Source organism: Phaethon lepturus, unplaced genomic scaffold, assembly GCF_000687285.1.
Source record: "Phaethon lepturus isolate BGI_N335 unplaced genomic scaffold, ASM68728v1 scaffold56792, whole genome shotgun sequence".
Classification (NCBI taxonomy): Eukaryota; Metazoa; Chordata; class Aves; order Phaethontiformes; family Phaethontidae; genus Phaethon; species Phaethon lepturus.
This window is the reverse complement of record NW_010523777.1, coordinates 1191-17809: the sequence shown is the minus strand read 5'-3', so window position 1 is coordinate 17809 and position 16619 is coordinate 1191. Positions and strand designations below refer to the sequence as shown.

The 16619-nt window shown below is 39.1% G+C and overlaps 1 protein-coding gene across 6 annotated transcripts; it reads right to left on the bottom strand.

Annotated features, from left to right (window-relative positions):
* Positions 1-5230: 5230 nt before the first annotated feature.
* NFYA (nuclear transcription factor Y, alpha) lies at positions 5231-15084 on the bottom strand. 6 transcript variants are annotated; one of them, XM_010282195.1, is made up of 9 exons: positions 14964-15042; positions 13212-13295; positions 10829-10975; positions 9379-9510; positions 8615-8720; positions 7945-8111; positions 6973-7146; positions 6501-6602; positions 5231-5696 (listed from the first exon to the last, which is right to left on the bottom strand). In XM_010282195.1, the coding sequence occupies exons 1-9, from the start codon at positions 15036-15038 to the stop codon at positions 5643-5645; spliced, it is 1041 nt and encodes a 346-aa protein (XP_010280497.1). In that variant the 5' UTR covers positions 15039-15042; the 3' UTR covers positions 5231-5642. The 6 variants fall into 6 exon arrangements, with proteins under 6 accessions (XP_010280497.1, XP_010280496.1, XP_010280498.1 ...); XM_010282194.1 differs by having other exon boundaries at positions 13212-13298; positions 14964-15038; XM_010282196.1 differs by lacking the exon at positions 13212-13295 and having other exon boundaries at positions 14964-15038.
* Between the last annotated feature and the right edge of the window lie 1535 nt (positions 15085-16619).

The window sequence follows — 16619 nt, the reverse complement described above, 5'->3', positions numbered from 1 at the left end:
CAGCAGGATGTAACTCAATGCTCTGGACTGCCTTCTGGAGAAAATTCTCTCCCGTCTCACCTATGGGGACACTGTTCGCCTTATTCAGACACTTAACATAGGCAGTATGGTTATGCCCCATTATAACTGGCATTAGAAGCACACACCTATTTTTAATTGGAGCTCTGGGACCACTTCAGTGTAGCTAAATACAAACTCATCCTGTATTTCCAAGCAGTTTCATGGATAGTGTAAAGATGTCACTCACAGTTGGTTCACTTGGAAAACACCATTAAGGCATCCACTGCAGGAGAAAGAAACACAATAGTGTTTGGGGTAAAACTTGCCTTTTTTGTTCTGTTTGTTACCAGCTAGTGATATTTATGTGTGCTTTCAACTTCTTGCTAGCAGAGAGATGTTTTTGCCCCAGTGAGGGAAAAAACAGGCCCCCAAACTGCAGTAGTGACTATTGTTCTTTCAAGAACATCGCATATAGCTACAAACACCTGCGCAGTGTATCCCTGTATGCCTATCCCAAGAACACAGGAGAAAAAAATAGGCACAACGTAATGTTTCGCTTTTTTATATGTCTGCTTTTAATCCAAAGAACTTTGCAAGCTGAATTGAAATTCAGAGGATCTGTTTCAACAATACTGTAACATACAACTACTTGATACCACACAAAGATTGCTTAACAGTGTGGGACCTCAGCCTTGATAAAAGTATTTACGTTATCATAGTGAATGTTTAAATTACAATACTGCTGAGACACCCGGAGCAGCACACATGGCAGAAACAGCATGCCTGAGAGGGATTAGCAGGCAGACATGGGAACTGACTCTCTCTTAAACCTTTCAAAGCCTGCCCAATCCTCTTAAGAAGAAAGTTCCTCCTCTTCCTTTTGTGCCGAAACACAATAAGCTTTTTCTAAGGGTCCATTCAGTTATATTTGGCCAAAAAAGATAATGACATGATACTCGGCTGAGAATTTGGGAACAAGAAGAAACCACCTTCCTGGAAGGTAGCCAAGATTAAAAAGGAATAAGTGTCTTAGAAAAGCACTTGGCTAACAGGAAGTTGGATTGTCGCCTCTTACACTTATGCAACCCTGTACGGATTCCATTACTGCACCCATAGGACACTCCCTGTGCTTCTATATATTCACTGGATTCTTCTGCACGGCCTTTCAGGGATAATTATTCAATGCAATGAAACGTGCAGCAAGCATGCGAAGAGGCTGAAATGTCACCTAGGCATGCGGAGCATTATGCCAACAGATCTCCAGCAGCTGGCGAGCTATGGATGTGACACAGTGTGACTACTGGGCATATTTCTCTTCATTATTAGAATAGTAATTTTTTCTTTTAAACAATAATTGCAGTGCATCATCTTTTCTCCCAGCCCAGACTCACCGAACACTTTCCCCACACTTTGAAGGGCACACAAAAGCAACACTGGCCAGCTGGAAGCAGCCTTCCTTCTCTCCTCCAACTCAGTGAGGCCATTTCCAAACTCCAAGAGGGTCACAGCAGCTTCCCGGGGCTCAGGGCTGAGAAGCAAGGCCGCCTTCCATCCTTCCTGCAGCCCTTTCTCAGACAGCCCTGCTCCTGCATGCAAATCACCTCACAGCCACCATCTTGAGGCACTACCGCAGCCCGTGAGGAAGAGCAGCAGGGCAAGATGGAGGCCTTCTTCACCAGCCAATCAGGTGTCCCACAGCAACATCCACCCAATGAACACCCATGGTGGGACACCCCAGCTCCCCTCAGCCAGTCAGCTTCTAGCGCTCACCAGCAGCCAGGCCCCAGGGCGGGCAGAGCAGTCCCCTCGGACAGCAAGATGGCAGCAAGATGGCAGGATGGGGATAGAGGGGAAAATGGACACCAAGATGTCCAGACCCTTCCCCAAAAGGCAGAAGAGCAGCAGGTGCACCCAGCCATCCCCCAGTGTGGAGGCCGAGCTGCCTAGGCGTTTCTCAGCGGTGCTAAAACTACCTGCCCTCACCGCTCCATCTCACTGCTGCCACTCGACTGAGAAGAGCAGAAGGTCTGAAAAACAGAGCCAAAGCTTGTTCTCGGTTTATAAATTTTTATTAGCTGGATAGTGTACACAGTACTTACAATAGCATCTATTAAAGACCAAAATACACTTGAAAAAATGCATCATATAAAAAAAATTATAAACTTTTAACTATATACAAACTTTGCCTTACATTACATTAATCTCAGTATCCTCCTGCACCCGTTCACAAAGAAAAGATTTTCTTCGCATTCCCCCCCCACCCCCCAACATGCAAGGCATTAAAGCCATTTAGCATCACTTGAGGACCATTTTCCACATCCCATTCTTCACACTCATATAAAACTGGTTTTTGATCGGTTCGCCACTCCAGTGCTCTCTGAGTCAATTGACCACGTTTCTCACCGAGCCTCCTCTTTTATCCTCATCCACTCTTTTATGCACTCCTAAAGTGGAGTTTTTGCTCACGTGTAGCCAATCCACAAAGACTTCTCAATTACTAGAGAGGTTTGAACTTGATGACATCTCCAATTTAACAAATTTACCCAGGAAAAGAAAGTAGACATTTTTGGTAACATGGTGTTGACCGATAACTCCAATCTCACCAAGCAAACACTACTTTTAAAAGTGATACACATAACCCAAAGCAAACGAAAAATATGACAGTAGCAGTCAGGCTTTCACATCACTATTTAAAGTATTAACGATAAGACTTCCTATATAACACAAATCCATAGGTCTTAATACACATTCTACAACAACAGATCAGAGAACCTATATATGAAGGGCTTATTGGGAAAAAAGTTCTAGCTGTTTTGAGGAAGTTTACAAGTTCTTTAAGAAAAGAAGTAATTACTCATTAAAAAAAATACCTACGTCAGAGCAATAATCTTGCTTCCCTAACTTCCAACTCTCAGAGGGGGTTCTCCAGGACAGAGATTAGCAGTCAGTTGAAGAGCAGAAACCTTATGGAAAGGCTGTGTTACTCCAGCACAGAAATATTCCTCCAGGACATGAATAATACACTGGCAAAATGTACAGATGCGCTAAAAAAAATATTTACAATAATGCTGCAAATTCAACTAAAGCAAATTTTTTTTGTTATTCCTTCACTAAAAGAGCTACATATTTCCTGAAACGGGTAACCTCACAAGAAATGCTAGGTGAGGATTTCATAGTCGCCAACTGAAGAATATAAGCACCATGCTCTAATTGGCCAAGTATTTTAAGGCAGAAGCAACCAAAGGCACCAAAGATGCCATCAATGTAAGAGGTAAACAAATGCCTTTTAAATCATTAGAAAAAATCCTAATGTAACATTTGTGAGTAGACCGTTAGATTACTAATATAATTTAAGACAAAATTGAAAGAAAGGTTTATTTTCACATCAAAAACTAGGCCACCACCTCCCATAGCTGCAGGTGTCATTGTGTGTCAAACAGTTTCTTTCTCAGTTTCAGTTCACCATGCCAGCTGTGGTAAGGGTTAAGAACATGGAACTAAAAATTAAGAAAAAAAGAACTGAACTCCATTTAGAAAATCCAGCTGCCTAACTACAAATACAAAACCTGCATTTCTTCTTTGTTCTTTCACTGGCTATGTACCGCCAGACGTGGCTGACCCAAACATTGTCATCCTTAGTATATATATAGACAGGCATACTCTTCCTCCAAGATTGCCTGCTGGCAATGTAGAATCTAACATTTCTCCAAATTTCTGCTTCCTCCTCTTGCATTCCTTCCCATTTTCTCATGCTCTTAGGTCTAGTATTTTTCTCTTCCATCCAAAGTAAATAGAATTTTCAAGGCTCCTCCCAGTCATCTAAGACTTGCTAACTTGTCTTCCATTTTGCATTTAGTCATAAGCTTTCAGTAAATGGGAAAAACAGGGGGAAGAGAATATGGGTTGTATTTTTCATTTACTTTTTTTGTCACTTGGAAACACACTTCACTGAATTTAAACCAGTCTCGCCTGTTCTTGGCTGCTTTCCTCAAAAACACCTCACCCTCTGCAACCTTACCTATTCAGGTTCATGATCACCTCCCTCAGTGATGATGCCTGGCAATATTTCTAATCCCATACTTAACTGCTGCGATGCAGTTTTATGTTTTAACTACAGAACACAAAAATTGGAAGAGATGGGACTACAGCATGCAGGTGATATACAGAGGATCTGTGAAACTCATTCAAGATGGGAGGAGATGGGCATGGAAAGATGCAAGTAACACCTGTTAAAATGCTTATGAACTACAGCTTCCATCACTAAATTTCAAATTAGTAAGAATGGAGCAAGCTCAAAATCTGGAATGAGCTATGGAATTAAAGATAAAGATATGTTTTGTCGAGATACTCAGCCAGAAGCCAGCTATAGGTCATGAAAAAATCCTTTTTTGAAAATGTAAGTACTCCTCCTTCATTAAGTGCCACTTTTTTTTCCTTTTTATTTAAAGAGGATAGTCCATAAAAAGCCTGAAAGGTTCATCAATACCTGCCTTCATTTATTTAACAGTCCTTCAGTTACATCAGGATGAGCTGAGTTGAGTTGCCCTATGCTTCTGCTGTCATGAAACAATCCCTCACTGTGTAGAGTAAGAATTGTGGAACTGATTTAGAACAGACATCAAGAAACACCGTCACAAAGACGGTCAAGTGCTATAGCTCTGAGATTGCAGATTTTGTGTCTTTTGGAGGAACCATGCACTGGACTGGCAGGTTAGAAGGAATATTAAAAAAAAAAAAAAAAAAAAAAATCCTTTGGAAGAGACTTACTTAGAAGTTTTAATCCTTTTGTACTAGCATCCACTCTTCTTCCAAAGCACCAACTACCGGCAATAAACATACCAAAAACCACCAAGAGATTGCTTTTACTAATAAAATCCTTATCCCCACATCACCTTCTCCCCTCTTACTTCTTGGAACAGATACACAGTGTATCAAGTCCTGTAATCATCTTGAAATATTTCTATCATTGTGACCGGATGGCTGAACTTTTCCCAGAGAAGAGCTTGCTGTTTACAGATGTTACAAGGTGGAACTTGAAAGAACCCCCTTCAGTTTTTGCCAGTTTCAGAAGTGCAGATGCAACAACAGGGAACAGTTCAGTTGACAGTAAAGTCCAAAGGTGGTAAAGTCTGAAGGAGTGGATGTAAATAACAAGTCTCTGCTGGGACAACAGTACTATGGTGTACCCATGTCAGTGCTGGTTGCTATAAATTGGATTACGTCTCTGTACAGAAGGGCTGTAACTCCAGAAGGTCTTTGCTGGCCCTGCTTCAGCATGCCAGTTATTGCTGATCACCAAGGCAGTGGCACGCTCTCACCCATGGCAAATCTTAATGCAAGAGATGTTTAAAAGGAAGGAGGGGAAAGAAAAAAAAAAAAGGCATGAGCTGTCAGACTCTGAAATCCCTGCGCTGGATCAGAAGAGCATACGAAGAAAGTCGTTAAGTTTCTATTTGTTGAGTCAACTGCAGTTAAAATCTTGACCACGTACTGAAAACGTGGTGCTTGTTCTGTAGAAAAGGATAGGCTGTGATACGGCGATTGTCCCATTGAAAGACTCGCTTGATACACTGGAAGGGTAGGACAGACTTGCAGAAGGGACGGGAATTCTATTCAGTTATTTTTTTTTCTTTAAGCAGTGGTTAGGAGACTCTGATCATCTGTGTCATTGCTTCTTCATTGGTCTGAGCTGGATCCTACAGATACAAAATACATATCATGTTGTAACTTCAACATTCTTCTGTAACAGCTGAGAGAATTGCACACAACTGTATCAAGAGACGATACTCCTGCCCCCTCCCTTGATCTCTAAGCACGTCACATTTTTCCTGGGTTTTACAGGCCAGTGTAAGAGAATGGGATATATAAATCCTAATAGTTTAGTAACATGTTGTTTCTGGTAACAGGAAGGACCTAATACTGGTCTAGTACTTGGGAAGGATTCCACTTTAGAATAAGAAATATTCTTCCACTAAAGCCACGGGACTGCTTTAAAGCACTAACCAACAACAGAATTTTCCAATTCTGTTCTACTGTGTCCTTTCCTTTGAAAACCTGTCTCGTGCTTTTGATGTAAATCAATATGCAGCTAAGAATCAGATATTCACATTTTTTAATTTTCAATCAGATATAAGATAAGGTGTCTCTACCTTGAATTCATGTCCTAAAAAAATATTTCCAGTATGCAACCAGAAAGGCTGCAAAGACTGTATTTCTTAGGACAAACACACACAAGCATTCTCTGTTTGTAAAACAAAGTGAATCCATTTCTATCAATATTATACTGTAATTTAATTACTCAAGGCAAACAGACACTTCCTCTCTACAAGAAGTGAGAGAAGGTTTCTTTACAATCCCGGAAATATAAATTCAAAGGCAGAGGGACGAAGGTCAGCCTAGCCCAAAAAAGAACACAAAAAACAGTACAAAGATACCTCTAAAGTATATTCTGAAGAACCAAAAGTGGCAGTTGTCCAAAGGACAGACAAAATTCTACTTACCTGCATATGAGGGCTGTCTTTTTCCTTTGGTGAGAAGAAACGTCCACCTTCTCCCCGCTTCCTGGCCATGGCATGACGATGACGAGATTCATGCAAGTATTTCTGCAACAGAATGAAGGAGGTAATGAGAGACCAGCCTACTGTTTCTAGTTCAGTACTTTCAGCTGGGGAAATTCCTGACTAGAAAAGCCTACCCAGTCCCAATCCTTCCCCCTTCCTCAAAGACAAAGTATTTACAGCAAATGCCCATTTGCAATACAGCTACATACATATTCAACAATTAAAAGCATGCAAAGGAAGCAGGACTGCCATCAAGGGACTTAAAAAATTAGTCTGCTGTAGCTTATGAACAAACAAACAAAAAATAAATTTAAGAACAATTTAAGATTCCAGTCCTCATTTTCCAGCACAGGTGGCCTTCTGTGCCTTTCTCACTGAGCTACCCTGTATTAGATCCAAGTTATATTCTCACCCTTCTTTCTTTGGGAATTTTTCCCTCCGCTTCAAGTTTAGCACGTGCCTGCCTCCTCTTAAGAATCCGGTGGTACTGCTTGGCATTTACATAGAGAGGCTCTTCTTCCAGCATTTCTGCTCCAGGCAAAGGTATTCTCTGGATAGCTGGTACTGATCCAGCTCCAGGTACCATCTGTACAGAGAAGAATATGTTTTTAGTACTTACAGCTCAGAACACAAAGTGAATGCAAAAAAGTAATTTAAAAAGAAACGTTAAAATGGAAAGTGTTTGGTTTTGTTCAGATAATGCACCTACTTAAATTGAAAGGAGTAATAAAAGTTCTTCTCAAACTGCAGAACAAATTTAAGCAAATCAATTACGTCAGTTGTGCTTGTTTTTTTTCTGATTATGCTAAAATTTCAGTACAACATATAATTCTATGACCATGTTACTGCTTGTACAATTAAGCATACAGGACATGCCCATTGCTTCCCTTGCTTTTTAGTTATCACTTATTTAATTTATATGATAATTTCAGTGCATTTCTTAAGCAAATATTACTTGTAGGGCTGCTGACATCTAGTGGGGACGAACAATAAAGTCCACGTTAAAATGCATCACGCTACAAAGAAGTAACATTGGCAGAAAAAGCCCTCTTACGAATTGGAGAAACAAATACTAAGGGATCCTCAAGAAAAGCAATAGTTGATACAATTTAAACCTCTGCTTATCAATTAACAGCTTATTTTGAATTTCAGTTTCTAGATTTCTGACAATAATTGCTGTGGGAGAAAGTACATACAGAATACATAGATTACAATAGGAGAGAGGCCATTAAAACTGAAAATTTACATTGTTTAAACTTTAAACTAATGGCAGCTACTGAGAAGACTGACCACATTAAGGTGACGTGAATCTCAGACAAGAGCTTGTGTACAGACATCTTAAACCTCAACGTTTAAAAATATCAATGAAAAGTTAAATACATACCATAACCATTCCACCTGAATTGACAACATTTCCAGCAACTGGCAGCGTCACTGTGACAGTCCCTTGTCCACTACTGGTTGTATTGGTGTTGGCTCCCGTTTGGACAATTTGCGCTCCAGCCAAACTGGCTGCTGGAATGGTGATCATGCCTGTAACAGGGACTGTAACTTTAAGAAAATAAAACACAAAAGAAAAAAAAACCAAAAACACGCACACAAAAAGAAGGGAACACCATTAGTCCCACTTCCATTTTTACCTCATTCATCCTTCCGTAACATTCAAAAAGATTCAGAAAATCATTGCAAGTTATTAACTAAATTCCATCACCTGCTCCTCATGGTTCCTGTTTTTTGCATTTGTACCTGCACAGTAATCCCAGTGTCAGGTAAGACATCATGTACTCTAAGGTGTAAGAACAAACTTAAACGTTTCTATTCTAATAGACCTTGCCGAAGAAAAGAGACATTTTTCATTTTTCTGGGGGAAGAACTCCAGACTGAATTCCTGTATAACAACATAAACATCTCTTCCAGTCACTATGCCAACAATTAGTATCACAGCACTACTAGCATTGCAACTCAATATTTTCTTTGATAATAATTACAAGGCAATAAAAACCTATCAAAGACATGTTGAGAAGTCCTGACTCTTTTCACACCAAAGCTCATACCTTGTTGGAGAATGGTTCCATCAGCATTAACTGGCTGATAGACTATGGTCTGGCCTTCAGCTGCTTGTGCTACCTGTTGTCCTTGAACTGCTATTTGTTGCTGGGTCTAAACAAAACAAAGAACACAGTAACTTTACAAATTGCTTATTTTTCAAATTTCACAATTCCTGAATTAACACATGGTGCTTAAGGTGTTTCAGGCATCTATTTCTTTTGCTTTATTACCAGCATCAAGAAATAGGATGGAGCACAAACCAATTGCACTGCAGATAAAATACCTAAAGCACCTGTAACATACTTTTTCTAACAGTGTAGTATTCAACATTGAAAGAAACAAGTTCTAGGTTTCTTGTCTCACTATGAATACATTAAAGGAAGAACTATTCTGCTCAGAAATTTAATTTTGGTCCTAAACAAAAGAATCAGCAGAAAACCCAGGTATGACTAGACTACTACACAAAACGGCGCAAGTATGAAACGAGCAATACTTCATGTTTTCAAATTTCAACACATAGATAAAAACAACCATGAACCAATAAAGTACAGAAACACAACGGATAAAAACATGCAATCTACTTATTCTGCCCCAGAGTTACGTATGAAAACGCTACAAAAATACAAAATTTATTCTCAAGTTCTCCTCAGTATTAATAATTCCTTTTTTTTTTTTCTCCCCCTTTTTTAACTTAACGACACCTTAAGCCATTTGTCAAGTTTCTCTTCCTATTTCTCTCAAGAAAACCCTTTCATGCTGGTGCAGTTACCTGTGTCTGGCCAGCAGTAACTGCAGTCTGTGGCTGCTGTATAATGATCTGCTGGGTCTGGCCCTGCTGCCCCTGTACCTGCACAGCCTGCCCACCTTGAATCTGAATCTGACCTGGCTGGACCAACTGAATCTGTGGAAGAAAGAGTCAGAAAGGAACATTAACTATGCCTCTTATTTCTCCCTCCTTGGCCTCAGCATTACCAAATCATCTCTGAGGATGATTTACTGTTGCAAAGAAAAAGAAAGCACCAATTCTTCTCTTTTTCCATTTTAAAAAGCAGAGTTTTAATTTATTCCTCCCTGTGACACAGCAGTCACAACCATACAGAACAGAGGAAACATAACATGCTGGTGTCATTATGTCCTAGCAGTTTGCCACTGCTTACACAATAAATTGGTCAAAAGAAATAAATTGTTCACATGAAACTAGGAATAATAATACTCAGGTAAAAGAAAAAAAAGAGGACTAAGATTTAAGATATCTGTAGAGTGTTAATTATCCAGAATACAGAAGTAGTCCTGGATATATATACAAGTTGTCTTCAGCTTTGCACGGAAGTCCTCCCACCAATGTGGAACACTTCTTAGATTAAAAAAGAGGAACTGGAATATGGTCTGAAGCTTGTGCTTAAAAATCCAGTTATGGATTTTTCTCCAACAACCAGACTGTAAAGAACCTAAGACAAAATATATTGTCTTTCAACAAAAGACATTTTAAATAAGCACTAAATAAATCTCTCAAAACACCAAGACATCATGTGCCTCCCCAGACTGTGCTGAACTTGATTCCTAAATCCCATTCTCAAATCACTAGAACACTTTCATTGTGCCACTGTTACAGTTCTTCCCTTTGCTTTTGAGGAACACACTTCAAGCACCTGATTAAATTTAAAAAATGTCCTTTAGACAAATACTTCAAAATAATTGCTTCCAATAAAATCCATCTTCCACACCTTTTACATTATTATCCTCTGTGCAATGGAAATGTTTAAATTCACCTTCAGCCATCATACATGAGATGAACACAAGCACAAGAGTTATTTTCAAGAAGCTTTCTTAAATAAATAAATAAATTTATTTTTTTAAATCCTCCTTCTGAGCCATAAATTGAGTAGGCACCAGATCACCAACTATACTGCAAGGGCCAGTTAAAACAAAAATAATAAAAAAACCCCCAACAAACCAAACAAAAAATCCCAAAGCAAGTCCAGCTGTATTTTAATGGACTTCATTTAAAAGGTTTACACATTTCCCTAAAATACAAAAATCAAATACACAAAGAATTTTCATTGCATTCTTAACACGCAGCTCAGCGCCAGATCCATAGCTGGAGAACAACCGTCTTTGCCCAGTTATTTTAAGAGTGCTGAGGCAAACGTACTGACAAGGTAAGAACATCACAGTTCATTCTCTGCAATTTACCTTAAATAAAATTAAGGTTATCTCACCTGCTGCAGTCCCTGCGTTCCAGAAACCGGGACTTGCATGATTGTCTGGCCCTGACCCCCAGGCACAGCCTGCACCATGATGGGCTGGCCAGTTGATGTGATCAGCTGACCTCCACTTACTTGTACCATGAGTGGTTGACCCTGGACCTAGAAAACACGAGAAAAAACAAACAGAACAATGAAAAAGTCTGGTGACATGAAGCCAGAAACTGAAGTGGCTACCACATGAGACTAAAGGCTTACCTATTTTAATGCGGTGACCAGAAAAAATGAGCAACAGGCACTAACCTTGGTTCATAATCAGCATCAAATATCTTTATTTCCTAAAACTTTTTCCATGATGTCCTACTGGATTTAGTAAATTGTCTTTTTCTGTTCCAGTCTAACCAAAACTTCCAAAGTCTAATTGCAATAAGGAATGAAAAGCATTGCTAAATTTTCCACACACAACTATCTTCATGCACAGCCCGAGAGTAAAGTGTAATAAAAAAAACTTCATTATCCACATCACTATTACTAATCTTTAATTGGGGTTCCTAACGAGAAAAAGCTCTAAATAAGCTATGCTGACAGAGAGATTCTGAGGTAGCTTCAACTCTCTCCAATTACATGCTTATGTTTCCATTTCCTAACCAATATACAGCATGTGATGTTCTTAGAGAATCTTTTCATGGTTATTAAGTGAAATTATAAATGTAACAACAAAAAATGTAGCTCAGTAAGGAAAAGTTAAAGAAAGTAAGCAGCAGCCACTTCTTGGCCCAACAAGGCTTACAGTGGATTTATAAATTTGGCATGAGTCTCTGGACTCTTGGACCAAGTACGCCTCTGGTCACTAGGAAAAAGGCCAATGAAAAGAAAATCAAGGGGACAATCTCTCTGTTTAAACACCCTTAGCTGCTAAGTCCCCAAATTCACCAAAAATATATCTTTGAAAATACCATACCTCCACAGCTTAAATGTGAGTCTTATGAACTAGGTTATCACTCTTTACCACTCTCTGAGTTGTTTAGAAAATAAGAGCAACACAACATGATAAAAAGTCACTGAGTTCTTGGGTATTCTACCTGTAAATTTCAATAATATGCAATAGCGAGTGCTCACTCTTCAACTACTGTAAGATACCAGGCTAAACATCAGTACAGATTTTCAGCACATACTGAACTACCTAAAAAAAGCTTCACTTTGCATAGTTCAAATACCTCAGTGAATTATATGCTAACACATCCACGGAAACAACCAGTTGTACCTCAGTGATCAATGCCCTACATAGAATATTGTGACTTTACAGGTCACATAATACCCTTGCGACACTGTTCTGTTCCTCAACCTTGTAACTATCACACACAAGTCCCTAACAAGTAGTCATTGTTTTGAATTACAACAGAGAGAGAGAGAGAGATAAGCATGCTTATGTCAGCCACAAGGAAGCACAGTCAGCAGTACAATATCCAACAAGCGGAAAGAAAAATGATACATTCCAGGATTCTTGTTAATGTATTAGAGCAAGCCAAAAAAAACCAGGGGGACGGACGGATGACACATGATGATGACCAGGAGGCCACAGTGACCCAAGCAATTCAAGTCAGCCAGCTTTTCATATTTTAACTCTGAACATAAAAAATGCTGTGTTCAACCTTACACCTGGCAAAACCATTCTAGCCTCTTGGAACTCTCCTGCTCTGAAGAATTAAAAAACCAAACAAAACCAAAATACTGACTGAAAAATGCACTACTGAACTGCTACAGCTATCCAGGCTTTATCAACTCCTCTAAAAGCCTCCTCCTACATGAGCTAATGGAATGAATATACATACTTCTTCTGGGTTTCCCTGTGTTGTTCACACATACATAAGAAATCAGATCTCTTAATCCCACAGAGGCTGATATTGTCCCCAGGTGCCCTTTTTAATCACGAGTGAAAAAGTTTCACTCTTCAAGCTGGTTGGTCATCCACCACCACTCCATCTTTCTTGGATGTAGTGAAGACACAGAACTACTTCCAGTGGATATCGGAAATCTAATCTCCTTGAAACTACAGGAAAACTTTAGGTTATCTCTCTTGACTGTTAACGTCCTCATCTTGGTGTTTTTTTCCTTTTAAGTCCCACTTCAATCACCATTTACTTTCAAAATTACAGCAGCAACAATTCATGAATGCATCAGGGTTTCTGGCATGCATCTGAGATCCAATGAAAAGCTATAATCACATGCTCTTCATGGAAAACCCTACGGTTAGCATAAAGCACAGATACTACCGCTAACAAATTTTCCTGTTCCTATTTCAAACATAGGAACATTTCCTGGCACAAACACAGCATTAGATATGTGGCGATGGTGAGAGTCATGCAGTGCTCACGAACACAATTAGAGAGATCACCACTACCTGGAGGGTCTGGACTTGCTGGCCTGAGGCGGATGCCACCTGGGCCTCAGTCTGCAACTGGACAGCAGTGACACCACCCTGCTGCTGGGAATAGGAACAGGAATAGCTTGAAACATGGAAATGCACAGCTCTGACAAGAGATGACGACACTGCTGGAAGAGCAAAATTCATACACGCTGCTCTTGGAACATAAGGAATGTGAACACATTTAGCAAACCTAAAAATGGAATACCAACAAAACTGCATATGATACTGACAGGCTTCAATATCCCAAACAAAAATCACTTACAAAGAACAAGAGATTATTTTGCAGAACTTAACATATCAGCTTCGTTGTTTTAGACTGCTACATTTCTGCTTAATGTTTCCTTTCACTGCCCAGGTTTCTTCCTGTGAAGGGGTTCCAGATTTTTGTCAGACTCATTAGTTACAATAAAGGACATAAATTCCTTTCTGCACAGAAAAGCAGCACAGATGACTACAGTCTAAGCTTCATCTCTGTCACCCCTGCATCAATGTCTTCCTATCACTGACCTTGAAGGACAATCTTGAGAGGTTGCAAGAGCAGTTAAATCTAAAAGCCTTTTCTATCTTTAGCCTCTTTAGTAAGAGTCCCAAAATAATCTGCGTTAACTGTGTTAGCATTTTGCGAGATGAAGGACATCTCTCTACTAAAAGCTGTACCACAACAGTACTATTAAAAAAATATTTTAGAAAAACATTTCATGTCAGACACAACACAAGCTTTAAGAGCATGTACTAAAAATGAAACAAGCCAAGCTATGTTTTTACCTCCTTTTTACCTACAAAGTAAAACCAAACAAATTTTTGGTTACCTGTTGGAAGCAGGTATTTTTGATAATTTTTAACCTCAAGTACAATCTTGCTCTTACTAAAAAAGTCAACTTCAACTAAATTCAATGGAAGAAGCTGGTCTCCACTATCAAACACTCAAACAGGCTGATGACAAAACAAAGCATAGGTCACTGAACACATAATCCAGTGGCTCGTTCATTTGCATTACCAACTCAGAAACTCCTCTTGCCTCGAACTAGAACAAACATAAGATGCAACAATAATTCAGCAGCAGCACAGCTTATCTGAAAATGTATTACTATATCTGAATGGCTGAAGCTTAACAACAGCAAAAATCTATAATCCCTTAAAAAAACCCAGCCCTACTCATCTGCACATTATAACGTGAACTAGAAATTTATTTCTAGAATGGATGAATTAATTCAAAGCTGCACATTTTGTTGAAATTCCTGTACTGTGTGTTCATTTTGATCCATCTGCAGTTCTAACACAAAGGATCTCAACAAATACTTCTTTTGAGAAAGCTGGAGCTCAAGCTCTATTGGCTTGAACAAAACCTATTTCAATTTTGGGGGGAATCTACATTGTTCCTTGTGGACAACTGACTATTTCTATTAATATTGTTTCCTCCATTTTCAAAGACAATTCATTTACTTTCCTTATGTCACCACCAATTTGCAAACTCCCTAGTATTAAAATTCAGTAACTTGTATACCTGCAATTTTATTAATTTAATAATAAGTATTTTTTAAAAAACATATTTACTCTGACTTAGTTCCAGTCTGATCACTGATCAGATGACAGAAATCTGGTAAACACATACCCAGACAGCATCATGAAGCATCTTGCTGGTTCTGTGAAACTCTGAAAACTACAAACAGATTTGTAACTCAGCACTGGCAATGCCAGCTCACCCGTTATCACCTTCCATACCTGCTGCTGAATCTGTCCAGCCTGCACAACGATCTGCTCTGTGGAACTGTTACTATTCGATGTGTACTGCTCCATAGCGCTTCAGTTCCAATACAGTAAAAGGCACACCGCAGTCTGTGTATCTGGCAAGACAAGTTAAAAAAGCATGTGATTATTGTCCCAAGGTTTGAAGATTAGTATTATCTTACAGTGGCTGAAAAGCAAACCATCTGCTGACACTGAGGTCAGAATCACAGAGTAAAAGCCGCTGTTTAATCAAGGCCCTACCTCTTTCATAACGTTGAGTAACAAAACTAGAATTGTAATTTCAAGAACACCTAATGACTGATTAGCAAAAAGTATCTCAATCTCAATTTTGTCATTATCTTTAGTGAATCAAATAGTAGCTATGAACCTGTTTCTCTTCCTGTTTTACCCCTTGAGTCTTCATATTCTGGGATATAGCCAGTTGCCTACACTGCATATTGGTGGAGGGGAGGGGTGTTATTTCTAAAAAACCCTCAAAAAATACAAACTTTACCTGTACAACCAAACTACATTTCAAGAATTCGACAAAGGTAAGTGCAACTGTCTCTCCTTCCCAACTATGCAGCACTCCCTCCTCATATCTCTTTCTTCTCTTCCTTCTTTCATATATTTTGAAAATAGCCAGCAGACTTCTCACTGCTTCCATCTTTTTACTGCCTCTCATTTCTTGGACCCTTGCCTACACATATGAAGAACACACTGTTGAAATAAAATACTTGGTTCCATTACCTCCTTCTCCCTCACATTTCTTTTCTTCTCAGTTGATCAACAAGGGAAGAATTCTTACTATTACTTTTAATGAGGTATTTGATTTATGCTATGACTGAACAAGTACCCGCTACATTAGTGAAAAAGCAGCCTATAACTTTAATCTTTGAAGTCTAAAGAAACAAAAAAACAGGCTTCTTCAGTTTTCAAAGAAATGCACACAAAATTTAGTCACAACTTATACTAACTGTAACAGCTGCTGTGGTTACTACTATAATGACACCCCTCACGCTTCCTGCTCTTTAAAATATCCTTTGTACTTCAGTGTCTTGCATTTGTTGTAAGAACACTTCAGTTTTTTATCAACTTACTCCTCACCGTGGCATAAGAAAACAATTGTTATTAGCATAGTTTATTTGCCAAGACAACTAAACACAACGATTTTACACTTTGTTGTTTTCTTGCACATTAACACCAAATGTCACTTACCTACAAAATTAAACGATTAACCAGTATGTATCATGACCAATCAGAAGCATCTTCATTATAGGAGGCATAATATTCAGACATAATAATGCAAGAACCTTCTCAGTCCCTATCAGATCTTTTGTTCAGAATAAGGATGTAATGATGCTAACCCTGGGGATTGCAAAGATAATCTCAGTCACAGCACTGAAAGGCACTAAATTTTACTGCAATTTCAACTCTATCCTTGGCCCATTTAGTAACACTTTTATGCAGCCTGCCAGAATAAAAGAAGATAAATATTCTTTCTGAAGATGATGCTGTCTACCAAGGTTCTCATTTCAATTTTGCACTGTGTACTTCTACCCTAAATGCCTGTGGGCCTGTCAGAAAACAGCTCCCACATTTCATTCTTCAGGGAAATATTGCAATAGCAAGCACAGGATGCCAGTAAAC

Bases quoted from the DNA above. Each gene is read 5' to 3' on its own strand.
- NFYA (XM_010282194.1), bottom strand. From the start codon at position 15,038: ATGGAGCAGTACACATCGAATAGTAACAGTTCCACAGAGCAGATCGTT. The intron at 8,721-9,378 runs GTAACTGCACCA...TGTTTTGTTTAG, and splicing joins TTACTGCTGGCCAGACACAG to ACCCAGCAACAAATAGCAGT. The intron at 7,147-7,944 runs GTATGTATTTAA...TTCTCTGTACAG, and splicing joins ATTCAGGTGGAATGGTTATG to ATGGTACCTGGAGCTGGATC.